The 15636-nt window shown below is 39.1% G+C and overlaps 1 protein-coding gene across 1 annotated transcript in view; it reads right to left on the reverse strand.

Annotated features, from left to right (window-relative positions):
* Positions 1-15636, reverse strand: part of LOC145402863 (protein kinase C, brain isozyme-like) — an 805215-nt gene that overhangs the window by 25725 nt on the left and 763854 nt on the right. Inside the window, exon 13 of the mRNA XM_080274771.1 lies at positions 10479-10619. Within this exon, the coding sequence (XP_080130897.1) occupies positions 10479-10619 (141 nt within the window). The remainder of the gene's footprint in view (positions 1-10478; positions 10620-15636) is intronic.

Genomic DNA, 15636 nt, shown 5'->3' on the forward strand with positions numbered 1-15636 from the left:
AAGACTGACGAAGAGAGTGTATGTGAGTGAGGTGGAGGGGGGAAGAGGGAGGGGGAGGCCGAGGATGAGATGGAGGGATGGGGTGGAGAGGTATATGAGAGAGGGGGGTGTGAGTTGGGAGCAGGGCAGTCAGATGGCGGGGGACAGGGCGACTTGGAGGCGATTTGTTTGTGGCCACCCCAAACAGGATTGAGGCGTCTGGCAATAGATAGATAGATAGACAGATCTTTGAAATGATCAAAGAGCAACTTTGCCTTACCTCAGGCTCCTACAACTCACAGGCAAAAATCCACTTTTCAAAAACTTCCACTTTCCAAAATATATATGTATTTTCTTTTTTTTTTTTTAGTAATGGAGAGGTGTTGATATTACATGTTCTCACACATTCAATGCATATTTAAAGAAAAAATTATTTTGCAGACATGTATAAGAATAGATATATTACTAATGCAAAGCACCTCATTTCATTTATTGCACAAAGTGATCATGCTATTTATTACATGTTTTTTTTTCATCATTATCACCATGATTCCACTCTCCAGAATATATCATTTTCCATAAAAACATTGAAACCAGGCATTTTGAATGTGAAAATTTGTACTATAATGTGGGGCTGGGTGTTAGCTATTACCTATGACTGAGTTACTGATAATTCAGAACCAGTCTCTATTACATATTATACACTATTTTACTAATGTTATTTTTCTCTCCTTAACACTGAGAGAGATCTCCCTTCACATCATGGGATCTTTGTATGCGGCATGCATTAGGAGTGTAATGCTGTATGGTTGTGAAACTTGGGTAGTAAAAGAAGAAGACATCTGTAGGCTTAAACATACAGAAATTACAATGATTAGATGAATGTGTAGTGTATCCTTGAATACAAGGTCTGAGAGGGGTTAGGACTGCAACTGAAGAGTTGAGAGGATGGATGGGACTTGAATGTATTGGTGTTGTGATGAGGAGGGGGAGGCTGAGATGGTCTGGGTATGTTGTGAGGATGGAGGATGACAACTGGGTGCATAGGGAGAGAAGTGTGAACCTCAGGGGTAGCGTTACAAGAGGAAGACCAGAAAAGGCCTGGAATGTGGTCAGAGAGTACGGCCTCAGGGATAAGGGACTGAATAGGGAGGTTGTCAGAGATTGAGCAGCATGGACAGCTACCATTAAGTGACCAAGGCAGAACCATACAAGAATGTTGGAGCTTTTATAAATAATATAATACAATACAATATCAGTTTTCTCTATCATGGTCATGCCCCAGAACAATAATATCAAGCTACAGACGGGAAATGAGCACATATCACACGTCCTTCCTTCCATCATCCAATCCTATGTTGCCCCATATGGCGTGTAGGAGCCTGGGGCAAGGCAAGTTGGTCCTGACATTTAAGATGAAAGTGACCAGCCTTACTCATCCCTGAGTGGCATTACGTGAGCAATAAACCCCAACCACCCCTAGGATATAAACCTACACAGGCTCATTCTGATTGGAGTGCCTTAATTATTCACTAAACCACCAAGCACCATAATTTGGTTATACGATTACCACCCAGTGTAGTAAATGGCTTCCTGGTGTACAGAAAACCACTTGGCTTGTCACTCAGTGTAGAGTCACCCATAAGCAGAAGGAAGAGGAGAAAATGAAGGAAAGAAAGACAGAAGAGGGAGTGTAAAGTCAACCGTGGGCAGAAGGAAGACAAAAGAATGAAGGAAAGAGAGACAGAAGACGGAGGAAGGAAGAAAGGAAAGGGCAGACACCCAAAGTGGCACAACATTGAGTGAGTGGATGGTGAGTGCCCCCACCTACCACAATATCATATGTATATACCATATATAAAATGCCCAAATGTGCATGTTAAAAAAATGTGATGATATTACTGCAGTTAACTAACTATTACAACTATTACTGAAAAACTTGAGCTCAGTTATCTACCACATCGGAAAAAACAAAAAAACAAAAAAAAAAAGGACTATCCTACATTATTCCTTTTGAGATGTAAGAGTATGAGTCTGAACTCAAGCTACTGTGACCCGTAACAATTAAGGGTGAATGATTAGCCTCTGCCACCATGACACTACATAACTGAAAAACCTCAAGTTATCTCACGGAAATCTGAATGTATGTGCTAAAGATACATAACCATCACTATGAAGAAAAAAGCAAAGGGGAGGGTAGGACCTATGAGGTGATTTAGCCATGGTTGCTCGTCTCCATAATTTATGGCTCTGACCCTACGGTGTTTTTTTTGCCTACTATCATGGGATGCAAAGCCACAGCATCTCTCTCCATCTCTCTCTCTCTCTCTGGTGACTCTACACTGAGTGACAAACGAAATGGCTTTCTGTATCTCAGGAAACCATTTCTTACACTGAGAGTCTATCTATCTATCTAATGCCAGATGCCTTAATCCCATGAGGGGTGGTCATAAACAAATTGCCTCCATGTCGCCGCCCTGTCCCCCACCATTTCACTGCCCTGCTCCCAGCTCACACCCCACTCTCTCATATACCTTTGCACTCCATCCCTCCATCTCATCCTTGGCCTCCCCCTCCCTCTCCCCCCCTTCACCTAACTAACATAAACTATCCTCGTCAGTCTCTCACTGATCTCCATCCTCTCCACATGGCCAAACCACCTCAATGTGCTTCTCCTGACGCTTCCTATCACATCAATATCCACACCACAATGTTCCTTCACTTCCTCATTTGCCAGTCTGTCTCTCCATGTGACTCCACATGCTCCTCACAAATAACTTATTTCCACTGCTCTCACTCTTGACTTCTGTCGGTCCAACAAGGTCCAAGCTTCACTTCCATACTTCAGAGTTGGTATCACAATACTGTCATGTAGTAACTTTTTCATTTCCAAGCTCACTTCCCTGTTTCTTATCACTGCTTTCAAGGAACCAGCAACTTCTCTTCCTTGTTGTACCCCTTCATGCACTTCACCCTCTAAACTTTCATCCTAATTCATCATACTACCTAAGGTCTTAAACACACTCATGTTTTCCATTTCCTCCTCTTTCAACCTCACTGTACATTCACTGACTTCACCTCTCTCGAAGACCATAACTTTACTCTTCCCTACATTCACCTTTAGATTCTGTTTCTTACACTCTCCCAAACTCATCCACCAAGCCTTGCAGCTCTCCTTCGTCTTCACTTAACAACACAGTATCATCTGCAAACAACGGTACAAGGAGTTTCCAAACACTGCCATCTCTTACTAGGGCCACGCCAACATCCACTGCCCTACCTTGTATCTCTTTTATAACCCCATCCACATACAGATTGAACACCTATGGAGACATGACACATCCCTGTTTCAATCCACTTCAAATAGAAGAATTCACTCAGTTCACTATCCACACGCACTGCAGCCTTACCACGCTCATACACACTCTTCACGGCATTCAGCAACTTCCCATCTACTCCATGTATTCTTAATACTTTCCACAATCCTTGCCTATCCACCCTCTCATATGCTTTCTCCCAATCCATGAAGGCCATATGAAACTTCTTTCCCTTCTTGAGAAACTTTTCCACTAAAGATCTAAGAATGAATATCTGATCTACACAACCTCTTCCCTTCCTAAAACCTTCCTGTCCTTCTCCAACTAATTCCTCTGTTATTCCCCTATTTCTGTCAGTAAGTATTCTACCATATACTTTTCCTATTACACCATAAATACAAATGCCTCTATGATTACCACATACTTCTTTTTCCCCTTTTCCTTTGTAGAGGGGAATAATTATACCTGACTTCTAATCCTCTGGGACTCTACCTGTCTCTCAGGCCAAACTGCAAAGCTTCCACATCCATTCTACTACTATCTCTCCCCCATGCTTCAGCATTTCACCACGCACTCCATCAATTCCTGGGGCTTTCCCCATTTTAACTTTCTTCCTTGCTTCCACAACTTCCATCCTACTGATTTCTTCTCCTCTTCTCACATCCCTCCATCTCCCAGCCATTCCCCAGCCACTTACACTTGCATTACTTTCATTCTCTATGTTCAACAATTCTTTAAAGTGTTCTCTCCATCTGCTCACTTTTTCTCCCTTCTCCACTAGTAATCTATCATTTTTATCTTTCACACCCTACCTAACTTCTTTGGCACCCTGTCTAATTCTCTTTATCTCTTTCCAGGACATTTTCTTACATTTCCACCACTTTACACTCAAATTTCTTCCAAACTCCTCCTCCACTATCTTCTTGCTCTCTCGTACTAATCTTTTCACCTCTCTTTTCCTCTCTACATGTAACTCTCTCTTCCATCTCTCAATTTCTCCCATGCCCGTTTCTCATCCATTCACTATATGCATTCTTCTTTTGTGCCACACCCTCTCTCACCTCTTCATTCCACCATGCTGTTCCTTGCATCCCCTTTCGTCTTCTCTTCACCCCACACACCACCTCACATGTTGCACAGATTTCTTCTGTGTATATCTTGCACACATCTTCCACATCCCCCATCTGCTCCAATCCATATTTACCCAATCGCTCCTCCATTTGCCTGAGAGGTCATCGTATAACCAAATGATACCTGGCTGTTTAGTGAGGTAAGGCATCTAAGGGGTGGCTGGGGTTTCTTGCTTGTGTAATGTCACTCAGGGGCAAGTGAAGCTGGTCACTACTGCTATAACTATCAAGACTCTGTAGCCCATCCCCAGGCCCCTATGCTCCTGTTTATATAAGGGTGAAATAGAATTGGATCTTGTTGCCAATGACAGTAGTAAAATCTATGGGCAATACAGTACTACCTAATTTGCAGGATGATACTTCTACATGTTTTCAATTCTATCATCCAATCTTTTATTGTCCCATCAGCATATGGGTCTGGGGCTAGACTACTTAGGCCTGACATTTCAGGTGATAGTGACTAGTCACAAACTCCCTAAGTGGCATTATGTAAGTAATAACTTCAACAACCCCACAGAAGCAAACCTTCATGGACCACATTCTCAACCACTCAGATGACCAGACCTCCATCCTGTTGTATGGTAACCACTTAAAGCAGTCAAAAATTTCCTGGGTTACAAAAAAACCACCTGGCTTGTCTCTCACTGTCGAGTCACCTGACAGCAGCACTACATCATGAGTGGATTGTGGGCAGCCCCTCTTACCAAGGCCATGAATGGTAGGGAAATGCTTGTGTCCCGAGTAATAACACATAATATTTTAAATGCATCTTATAACTGGGCAGTTTGTACACCAACTCCACTTTCATTATTACTAGTTCTTGACCAAATAATTTCTTTGAAGCTTGATGGCTAATTTTGTCTGTGAAATTTTTCCAGTGTGAGGATGTCCACTAGTGGGTTGTTAACTTCCATGCATACATTAGTCAAAGGGTTACAGACATTACCAAGATGAATAATATTCATGCACTGTACAGTATCGTAAACTGAAACTTAATCACTGAAGAAATAATATATTACTGCATGGGTTAGGCTTGCTTCCAGATAATTAAATAACTAATAATCTTTGATACTTATTCATTCTTTTCATCTTTAATGACTATCAAAAAATCATAAACAATACTACTTCATCACAGATGATTACTGTATTTCAAAATACTTCATATAATGAATTCTAATATGAACACCCAAGTACAGGAGAGCACTGTTCCTATTAGCACATATTATATAAAAATATACTTAATTTCAAGTAAACTTCTGTTAAATTGCAGAACTGAAGTCCTCAAACAATGAAATACTGAGAAATGGTCGTTAATATATAAAATGTGCATAAGGTACAGTACACTGTACAGTACTTGTATAATTTCTGAAAAACATACATAAATATATTTAAATATTCATATTTATACAGTGGACCCTCAACTTATACAGCTGATGTCCTGAATAAACTCCCTGCATCCACAGAAACGCCATAACTAGGATCCTTTAACCCATTATGATAAAGTTAAGGCACTATGCATATCTCTAGACTGACCTCCACTTCCCCCCAAAAAAACACATGTGACCCCAACCTGCTTAATGATTATGTTTTTTATTGACATACCCTATGATACAGTGGTATAAAACATATACAGTATAAAACATATACAGTATAGGGCAGCAACATTAAAGATTTAAAAGCAAAAAATACTATCACAAATGACATCAGAAATGAATCCACATTTGTAGTTAATAAGTCACATTTGGATCAACTGTGTAAATGAGAAAAGCAAAGGTTGAAGGTCCACTGTACAGGGTACACACACGCAGCCCAAAAACAATGATACTTTAAAAAAGTAATAACATGTTAAATAATTATTGAGGTGACACTTAAAGGGACATTTAGCGAGTCATTAAACAAATAAATATTACCTCTACTCATACATGAATATTATATATATATATATATATATATATATATATATATATATATATATATATATCACACTGAGGGATCAGGTGAGGGCAGACTTTGGATTATAGGAATTAAGATTCACTGATATGTTTTCACTGCTGCAGTACCTTAATGAAGCTTTTCATATAACGGTTACTTTACCTGGACAGTCAATTTTAAGGCGGTCAAATAAATCTTAATTGTTCCCTATGACAAGGGATTAATGATATTTTATTACTGGACTGCACCTTTCCGTCTGCTCTGTAGCACATTTGCTCTACAAAATATAATAATTGCTATTTTTTTTTTTATTATTAAAAAAGTATGCAACCACCCTGCATCCTTAAGATATACTCACTAAACTAAATCCAAAGTTCTTTCCTTTAATACAAAGTCTTCCAACTGAAAATAAACATCTGTCCAGCAGCTGGTTATAAAATAGCAGAGGAAGAAGACTGTAGTGGCAAGCATCCTTCACCAGTACCAATTGTCTAGTCATACAGTGTGGAACAAAACCAGGGTAGAGTGGGAAGCTGAACAACACTGGGTACAAATGGTAAGAGCCCTGGGGAAAAACCTGGAATTGACCATTTAACAGTTTTCAAATCTGCAGAGTATACAGTTGCCCATGAAGTTATCTTACTAACAATAATTATATACAATGCATTACTAAACATACTAGGGAGGTTTTTAATACCAAATGATTTATCAAATAGGAAGAACAGTAAATTCAAACATATAACAGAATACTGACACACTGTCATCATAGCTTAACTAGACAAAGTATCTACAAGTCTATTACCTAACACAAACATTGGTAGGCTAACTGTTTTTTGTTTTACTGTTCATAAAAGTACACATACCTGTATAAATAAGCTCTACACTTCTGTCTTAAGTACTGGTTCAAATAAAAGGTCAATTCCAGTAAGAAAAAGGGAGACCTGGTATCTGACAGGAGTGATCCAGTTATTACATTGAATCATTCATATATTTCCTTCCCGAGGCTGCCAACTTAAGGCAACTCACATATCCTTTGAGGTTCCTTATATTAACAAACCCATGTAGTCAATGCATTTACCCAATACAAAGTTACCATACCTGAATAATTTACAGTATAATTTGAGAACACAGTGATTGTGTTTGTTATAAACTGCTAACCTAATTTCCTCGGATGGGAAGACTGTGCTAATTTCAAGGCTGGGTTGTGGTCAACAGTTTCTTGTGAGTGAAACTGTCTCGAACATCAACAGTATCTAGGGTCACCATGCTAAAACTCACTCATGCTTCTTTATAAACATACATGCTTCTAGTTCTATCCTAGACCATGCTATGTTGCATAACTTCTCTTACATGCTCAGTTTTTACATACTGAATAATATCCTAGATCATGAGAAAGAATCTGAGTTAGAAAAAGTAAAATACAATTTTTTTTTTTTTAGATAGTTTCCTTCACAAATTCTGCTTAAAACATTTTAAGCCATCATATGAAAGTAAAACCAGCTTATCATTTGTTCTCCTCACTGTCCAAACTTACAACCACTCCAGTAATACCCACAATAATACAAACGACTGAGACTGAACTTAATATATATATATATATATAATATCATAAGCTCATCCACCACAAAATGCCACATAAAGATGGAACACTAAAGTATACAGCTCACTACAGTACTTCATATCCAGTTGACATGCTGCTTGTATGAATACAGTACAATGAAATTTGCAAGCAGCATTTCTAAGTTGTGCTCCTAAGCTGTTATGATTTGCTTTATTTACTGTATGAATTAAAACTAAGTGGATGCAATGACAGTGAGAAAACAGATACAGTATACTTAAAACTGTGCTAATGAACAAACAAGAAAAATGAATGACGTAACAAGAACACCCAGGGGCAGACAGTGAGAGAGTCAGTGACCAACCAGTTAGTAAGAAAACAGACATACAAAGCGGCAACAGAGAAAGCAGTAGATGGGAAACAGTGAAGAAATAGTGTAGCTTTGTGAAGCTGTGAAGAAACAGTGTAGGCTTCATAGGGTCTGAGGAAAATGTGAACTTTGTATACTGTATACATAACGTCCACATGGTAGTTATTCTGTGTCTTTGGATAGATTTTCACTACGACATGAGCTGTACAAATCTCAAAAATTGAAACTAAAACACCATGAAACTTAGTGTCCACAGCAGTGTTCATTTTAGCTCTGAAGCACTTCTTTTCATGTATGGGACTTTTTTTCATTATCATATAGTCTTTTTAGTGTATAGCATCAGTAAGTTTATTCTATAAATTTAAACATGGCAATCAGATTATGTTTCCTGAGTGCTGTGAAAACAATAATAACCATCTGCATGATGCAAAAAAAAAAAAAAAAAAAAAAAAAAAAAAAAAAAATGCAACTTGCATTTTAAAAAAAAAAAAAAAAAAAAAAAAAAAAAATGCATTACAATATCTACCAGTTACTCTACATAAGTACTCTACTTCATTACTCTGCAGTCCAGTGTGCCAGCTAAAATACCTGACCAATTTGCTTCAAACAGACTCAAGAAGAACACATATAAATACAAGTATCATCACATTCTGACATTTTTGTATTATGATGGATAGTCTAAGCATCAAGCATAAAATTGTATAAATACAGTACATTACGTTAAAACCTCTGAAAGTCGGCATCCTATAAGTCAGAATTACACATAAGTCGTAATGGCAAATGAAACTCATTACTGAAACTACGTTACAATTTTGAAATCGGTAAAAAAAAAAAAAAAAAAAAAAAAAAAAAAAAAAAAATATCTCGGAAAAATTTCCCCAAAGTCGTAAACTGACGTCTAACAGAAGGCCCACCTTGGAATGATGATGCATCATTCTAGGCTGTGAGGGCTCATGTTGCTCCACCGGTCAGAAAATCCTCGTAAAACTACCCCTAAGACGTGAAATCCTGGCTGAAGGAAGCCATATCTTGGTATGATGACGCACCCGCTCATCATGTTCTAGTCTGTGAAGGCCCGCCAGCCACCTCCCGCTCAGTGTTGCTAATATGGTGGCTTGCCCACTAAATGTAGAGGTTGCTAAGTCTCACAACTTCCCACCTCACTCTGCCTCAGTCTAGCATCTACTACCACTCTCATCGGTATTCTCTCGTGTTCCACTCTGTATCCTGCACTTTTTTTCCTAACCAGCATAGCTTCCAAGGCTCCTTCACGCAGGAAGGGGATGAAGCTGAAGACCCTGAGCATTCAAGAGAAGCTGAAAGTTTTGGAAAGGATCGATGTTGGTAGTTTGATGAGTGCCATATGTGCGGAGTTTAACCTGAAGCTGAGCACGTTTTACAAAATAAAGAAGAACTGTTGTTCAATTGTGATTATGGTTAAGAAATGTTGCACAGAGTGATCATATGCTCCCTTAGCACCTCTACATCCTACCATGAGGCCCTCCTTATGTTTGGATTACACCCTCTGCGAGCATGGTAAGTGTTTTTTTTTTTTTTTTTTTTTTTTTTTTGTCAGGAATCTCATATTTCCCATATGTTAGAATTACAGTCAAGTCAGAATGGCCTCAGCCACAGTTATACCGACTTAGAGAAGTTTTACTGTACTTCTAAGCTGTTTGGGTTCACTTGTCTACCAAAAGGGAAATGTAATGTTGCAACACAATCAACCTAAAATCAATATAATACAGTGCCAGTGCAATATGTGTTCTTCAAGATCAAGTTGCTTTATTGCAATCTACTCTTAGAACTATAATCCTACTTGGACTTTAACTTGAAACTGCATACATTCTCAACGGATTACTGTTAACTATTACAATTTAATTACCATACTAATAAATCATACTCCAAGTGAAAATCAAATACCATAATGAATATCATAATGATCTTCGAAGTATCTGCAAGTACTCTTCAGGATTCCTCATCATCAGAAAACAGAAAATGTACATGCTCAAAAAAATTGCGGATTTATAACTCATAGATGGACAGTCAAGAAAAACAAGCTCCCCATAATGAGTACCTGCTGAACATATCATTAAAGTCTTCCACTCAAAAACCATCCCATCAATGCATAAGTCCAAGTAGGAGAGAGTCGCTCCCCAACAGAAATCAATGGATGTGCAGTCTGTACTCACGATTTTTGGTTTGAAGGGTGGCTGAACCTCCCTGTTCTCCAGTTTCTCCCAGTCAATCCTCCTGAAGAAGGGGTGGGTGCGTACATCCTCCTCTCCCTTGGGACTGCAACCAAGCCGCTTCTGTGGCTGCTTAGTTAGGAACTGTTAGGAAGAAACCACAATGGAGTGACAGTGATACAATTAATATTCATTATATCCCCTTTTTCACTTTTTTTTTTCCTATTACAGCTAACTCTCAATTACCCATTGCCACATCTTCCGGCATATGTCAATTTCCATTACATGACATGGGGCTGCATTTCTAAAATTATGTGGGAAGCCCCAAAACTGAAATCCCTGATAGGTATTTTCATTTTTGGCATGAAACTACCCTAATCAGTGCTGATTTATCCAAACCTAACCTAAATTTTTGAAACTTAAACCAACCTAATTCATCCTAACCTAACTTAACCTATCCCTTATAACATATTCCTTGTTTGTTGATGGATCAAATTCACATTTGAAAACACACCTCTGTACACCTTCACAAAGCCTCTGAAAGAATTCAAAGGTAGGTACATTTTTTATATATATATATATATATATATATATATATATATATATATATATAAATACTGAAGAGGTGGTCCTATGTCTCCTTGAAAATTATCCTGTGCCATATGTCCTGTCACCCAAACACTGTTTCCCAGCAGCTTTACTCATAATTTGGAATTCTGGCTCACAACAGATGGCTTCATATTGTTTAAACTGCTTACCTTTATGGTTTTATTCTTGTATCATGTTCAGTATATAATAAACAGTACTCTACTACAAGCTGGAGGATCAAATTCAGAGCCCTTAGTATCACCACCACTATTAGTGTTTTTTATTATTGATCCTGTTTGTTCCGAAGTTCCTATTTTTCACACAGTGCATGAAGATTACATCGTGAAGAGAAAAATATTTAATTTATTTTTGGTATCCCACATCTGACGTTACACAGAAGCACAAGGAAAATATTACAAAACATCCTCCGAAGGATAATGCCTGCTGGCATTGCATGTTTTCTGAGGAAACTCATTTTGTTCACTCCTGTTCCAACAGTCTGTGCATAAAAATATGCAGCCTCTATTTCTTTTTAATTTGTTACCTGAGTGTACAGTACAGCACCTATCTTTTGTAATCTTCTTGTATTCAGTATTAAACATGTATATCAATCCTCCTCAATGCATTTCCTGGTGCTTTTCCTCTTGTGTATCTTGTCCCAAATGCTAACAAAGTGCGAGACCCCCCTTCCCCCAAACCCAATGCTCTCTCACCAGCAATGGCAGCAATGGCACCTTCACTGGCTTTGTCAATTCTCCTGCTATAGTCTAGTTGAGTTTATTCACCGTGACATTTTGTTTTGTTTTTGTCAATCATGCCTCACCTGTCTCTCCCCTAATGCTTGGCTGGGTCTGCCCATCCTCTTTCTTTCTGCCTTGCTAACCTGCTTCACCCTGCCAGATTCTGCTTCTGGGGGTAGGGTGTACAGCATAGTGTGTCTGTACTGTACACTGTACAGTATAATGACATTTTATCATCCTTATTACAGTATTTATGGGTGTTTTTCTTTGTCTGAACAATTATACAGTACAGTACAGTACAGTTACAGGGCCCTGTTTGATACCAATTATGCATGATATGTGCATATACACTACAGTAGAAAAGCGATATAATGGAAGCCCATAATTTTCCAGTATTTATTTGCCCTATTTAAGGGAAAATTTCTGTTAACAATAGTATAATTCCATTAAGGAAATTCCATTTCCAATATCACTAATTTACTAGGAAAAGTTCAATAAAGAGAGTATGTCTACAAGCCAATACCTGGAACACTCCCCTCACCAGCATGCGTGATCATTCCTGCATGGCATTGCAGCACATTACTGTCGAATCGCCCGAGTTGCGTCACTCATGTGATCCTGGACCTATCAACATCTGTTATGTGCATGTGCGCATTGTCCGGAACTCAGCTTGACTGTTGCCTTCAAGGATGTGGCGGAAAGTACAATACCTCCAACTACCGGAAAAGTTTCTCTTATACTGACCCTTGGTTACGGAACTCAATTTAGGTAAAAATTTGAGATAATGGAATGGTAGTTGCCTGAATTAGTCAGTTAAATTGGACTTCTACTGTTTACAATATATAAATCTATAACCAGATACCTAAATCCTGCATGGGTGGGTCACAAAAAAATTGCCTCCATGTTGCCCTGTCCCCTGCCATTACATTGCCCTCCCCCTAACTCACATCTCCCTCTCTCATGTACCTCTCTACTTCATCCCTCCATCTCATCCTTGGTCTCGCTCTCCACCTCACTCACATACACGCTCCTCGTCAGTCTCTCACACTCCATTCTCTTCACATGGCTAAACCACCTCAATGTATTTCCCCTCATGCTTTCTATTACATCCACATTCATACCACAATGCTCCTTCATTTCCTCATTTGTCAGCCTATCTCTCCAGGTAACTCCACATGCTCCTCTCAAATTACTCATTTCCACTACTCTCACTCTTGACTCGTGTCCTTCCAACAAGGTCCAAGCTTCACTTCCATAAGGTAGAGTTGGTATCAAAATACCATCATGCTGTGACTTTTTTACTTCCATGCTCACTTCTCTATTTTTTATCACTGCTTTCACAGAACCAGCAACCTTTCTTTCCTGTCATATCCTTTCAAGCACTTCATCCTCTTAACATCCATCCTTACTCTTCACAGTACCCAAATACTGTACATAAATGCACTCACATTTTCCATTTCCTCACTATGCATTCAGTGACTTCATTTCTCTCAAAGGCCACAACTTCTACCCTTCCCTACATTCATCTTTAGATTCTATTTCATACACATTATTCCAAACTCACTCACAAGGCCTTGCAATTCCCCTCCATCTTCACTTAACAATACAGTCATCAGCAAACAACAGAACAGGAAGTTTCCAAATGCTGCTCTCTCCTATTAGGAGTGACCTAACATCTACTGCCATACCCTGTATCTCTTTTATAACCCCATCCATACACAGATTGAACAACCATAGAAACATGACACATCCCTGTTTCAATCCAACATTCAGACAGAAAAATGCACTCAGTTCACCATCCACATGCACTGGAGCCCTAGAACCCTCATACATACTCTTAATGGTATTCAATAGTTTCCCATTTACTCCATATATCCCTAATATTTTCCACATTCCTTGTCTGTATTCACTTGGTCATATGCTTTCCCCAAATCCATGAAGACTGTATACAAATTCTTTCCCTTCCCTAGAAACTTTTCCACTTAATACTTTAGGATGAATATCTGATCTAAACTACCTTTTCCCTTCCTAAAACCTCCCTCTTCTTCAATTAATTCCTCTATTATTTCCCTAACTCTGTCAATAAGTATCCTGCCATATACTTTTCCTATTAAACTATGAAAACAAATACCTCTATGATTACCACACACTTCTTTTTCCCCTTTTCCTCTGTACAGGGTACTAATTATACCTGACTTCCAATCCTCTGGGACTATCTTCCTCCCAGGCCAATCTGCACATCTTCCATATTCATTTTATTACTATCTCTCCCTTGTGCTTCAGCATTTCGCCATAGGGTCCATCAATTCCTTGGACTTTCCCAATTTTGACTTCCTTCATTGCTTCCACTATTACCATCCTACTGATCTTTTCTTGCCTTCTCATCTCCCTCCTTCTCTGAGCCATTCCCCAGCCACTTATACTCACATTACTTTCATTCTTTATGTTTAACAATTCCTTGCAATGTTCTCTCCATCTGCTCACTTTTTCTCCCTTCTCCACTAGCAATCTGTTATTTTTATTTTTCACTCCCCTACTATCTTCTTTATCACCCTGTCTAAGTCTCTTTGACTCCTTCAGGAACATTTTCTTACATTCCCTCCGCTTTACACTCAAATTCCTTCCAAACTCCTCATCCACTCTCCTCTTACTTTCACTTACTAAACTTTTCTCCTCTCTCTTCTCTGCATATAAATCTCTATTCCATCTCTCAACTTCCTCCATGCCTCTGCTTCCCATTCACTCACTACAGTATATGCATTTTCTTTTGTGCCACAGCTTGTCTCACCTCTTCATTCCACTATACTGTTCCTTGCACCCTCTTTCATCTTCACTTCATCCCATACACCACCTCACATGCTGCACAGATTTCTTCTGTGAATACCTTGCACACACCTTCCACCTCCCCCATCTGCTGCATATCATATTTACCCAATGACTCCTCCAATTTTCTCTTATATTCTGCTTTTTCTTCATCCTCTTGTAATCTTTCAACCCTCTTTGCATGGACTACTTTCTCCTGCCCTTCTCTCCTATTTACTCATCGCATTTGTACCTTGACCTTCCCCACCACCAAGTGGTAGTCAAAGAGTCCACTTCCTCATCTTCTGTATGCTCTAGCATCGAGCACATATATTTTCATTCTCTCATCAACACATTTACACATAATCATCACTGTCTTCCATTCACTCAATTCACCACCCACTCATCTCATCACTCATCATGTATACCTGTGTATCATTTTGTACCTAAAGAGAGTACTGGTTATTACCAATGCCATCTCTGCACAAATGTCCACTAAAGCACATCCATTCTCATCCACTTCTGCAGGCACATTCCACTCACCAGCAACTCCACCCACCTTCACATTCCCAACATTTCCATTCATACCTCCAATCAAAAACACTCCTTACTCCTCTCAAACTATTCTATGTATGCTTCCACATTTGCCCAGAAATCTTCTTTCACTCTGCACACACAGTCTTATGTCAGCGCATATACACAAACAATCGCCTACACTTGTCTTCCTACTTTCAATCTTACCTACACAATCCTTGAACCAACTGATCCATACCCTCTTATATTCTCCTTCCATCTCTTTCACACAATACATACATCCACTTTTGCCATCTCATTCTCACATACTCCCACACATATACCCAATCCATACTCCCGTTCTCTCACACTCTCACCTCACCAACTGGTTTCAGTCAATCCACATATGTCCACTTCTGCACCCTCAAGCACCTGGACAATCTCCTTCTCTTTCACCTCATCATTCATACCCCTCATATTCCTCACTGAAATCCACACTTTGTTCTTTGTCCAGTCCT

The sequence above is a fragment of the Coenobita brevimanus genome, chromosome 59, assembly GCF_032717465.1.
Source record: "Coenobita brevimanus isolate Jiangsu-jjx chromosome 59, ASM3271746v2, whole genome shotgun sequence".
Lineage (NCBI taxonomy): Eukaryota > Metazoa > Arthropoda > Malacostraca > Decapoda > Coenobitidae > Coenobita > Coenobita brevimanus.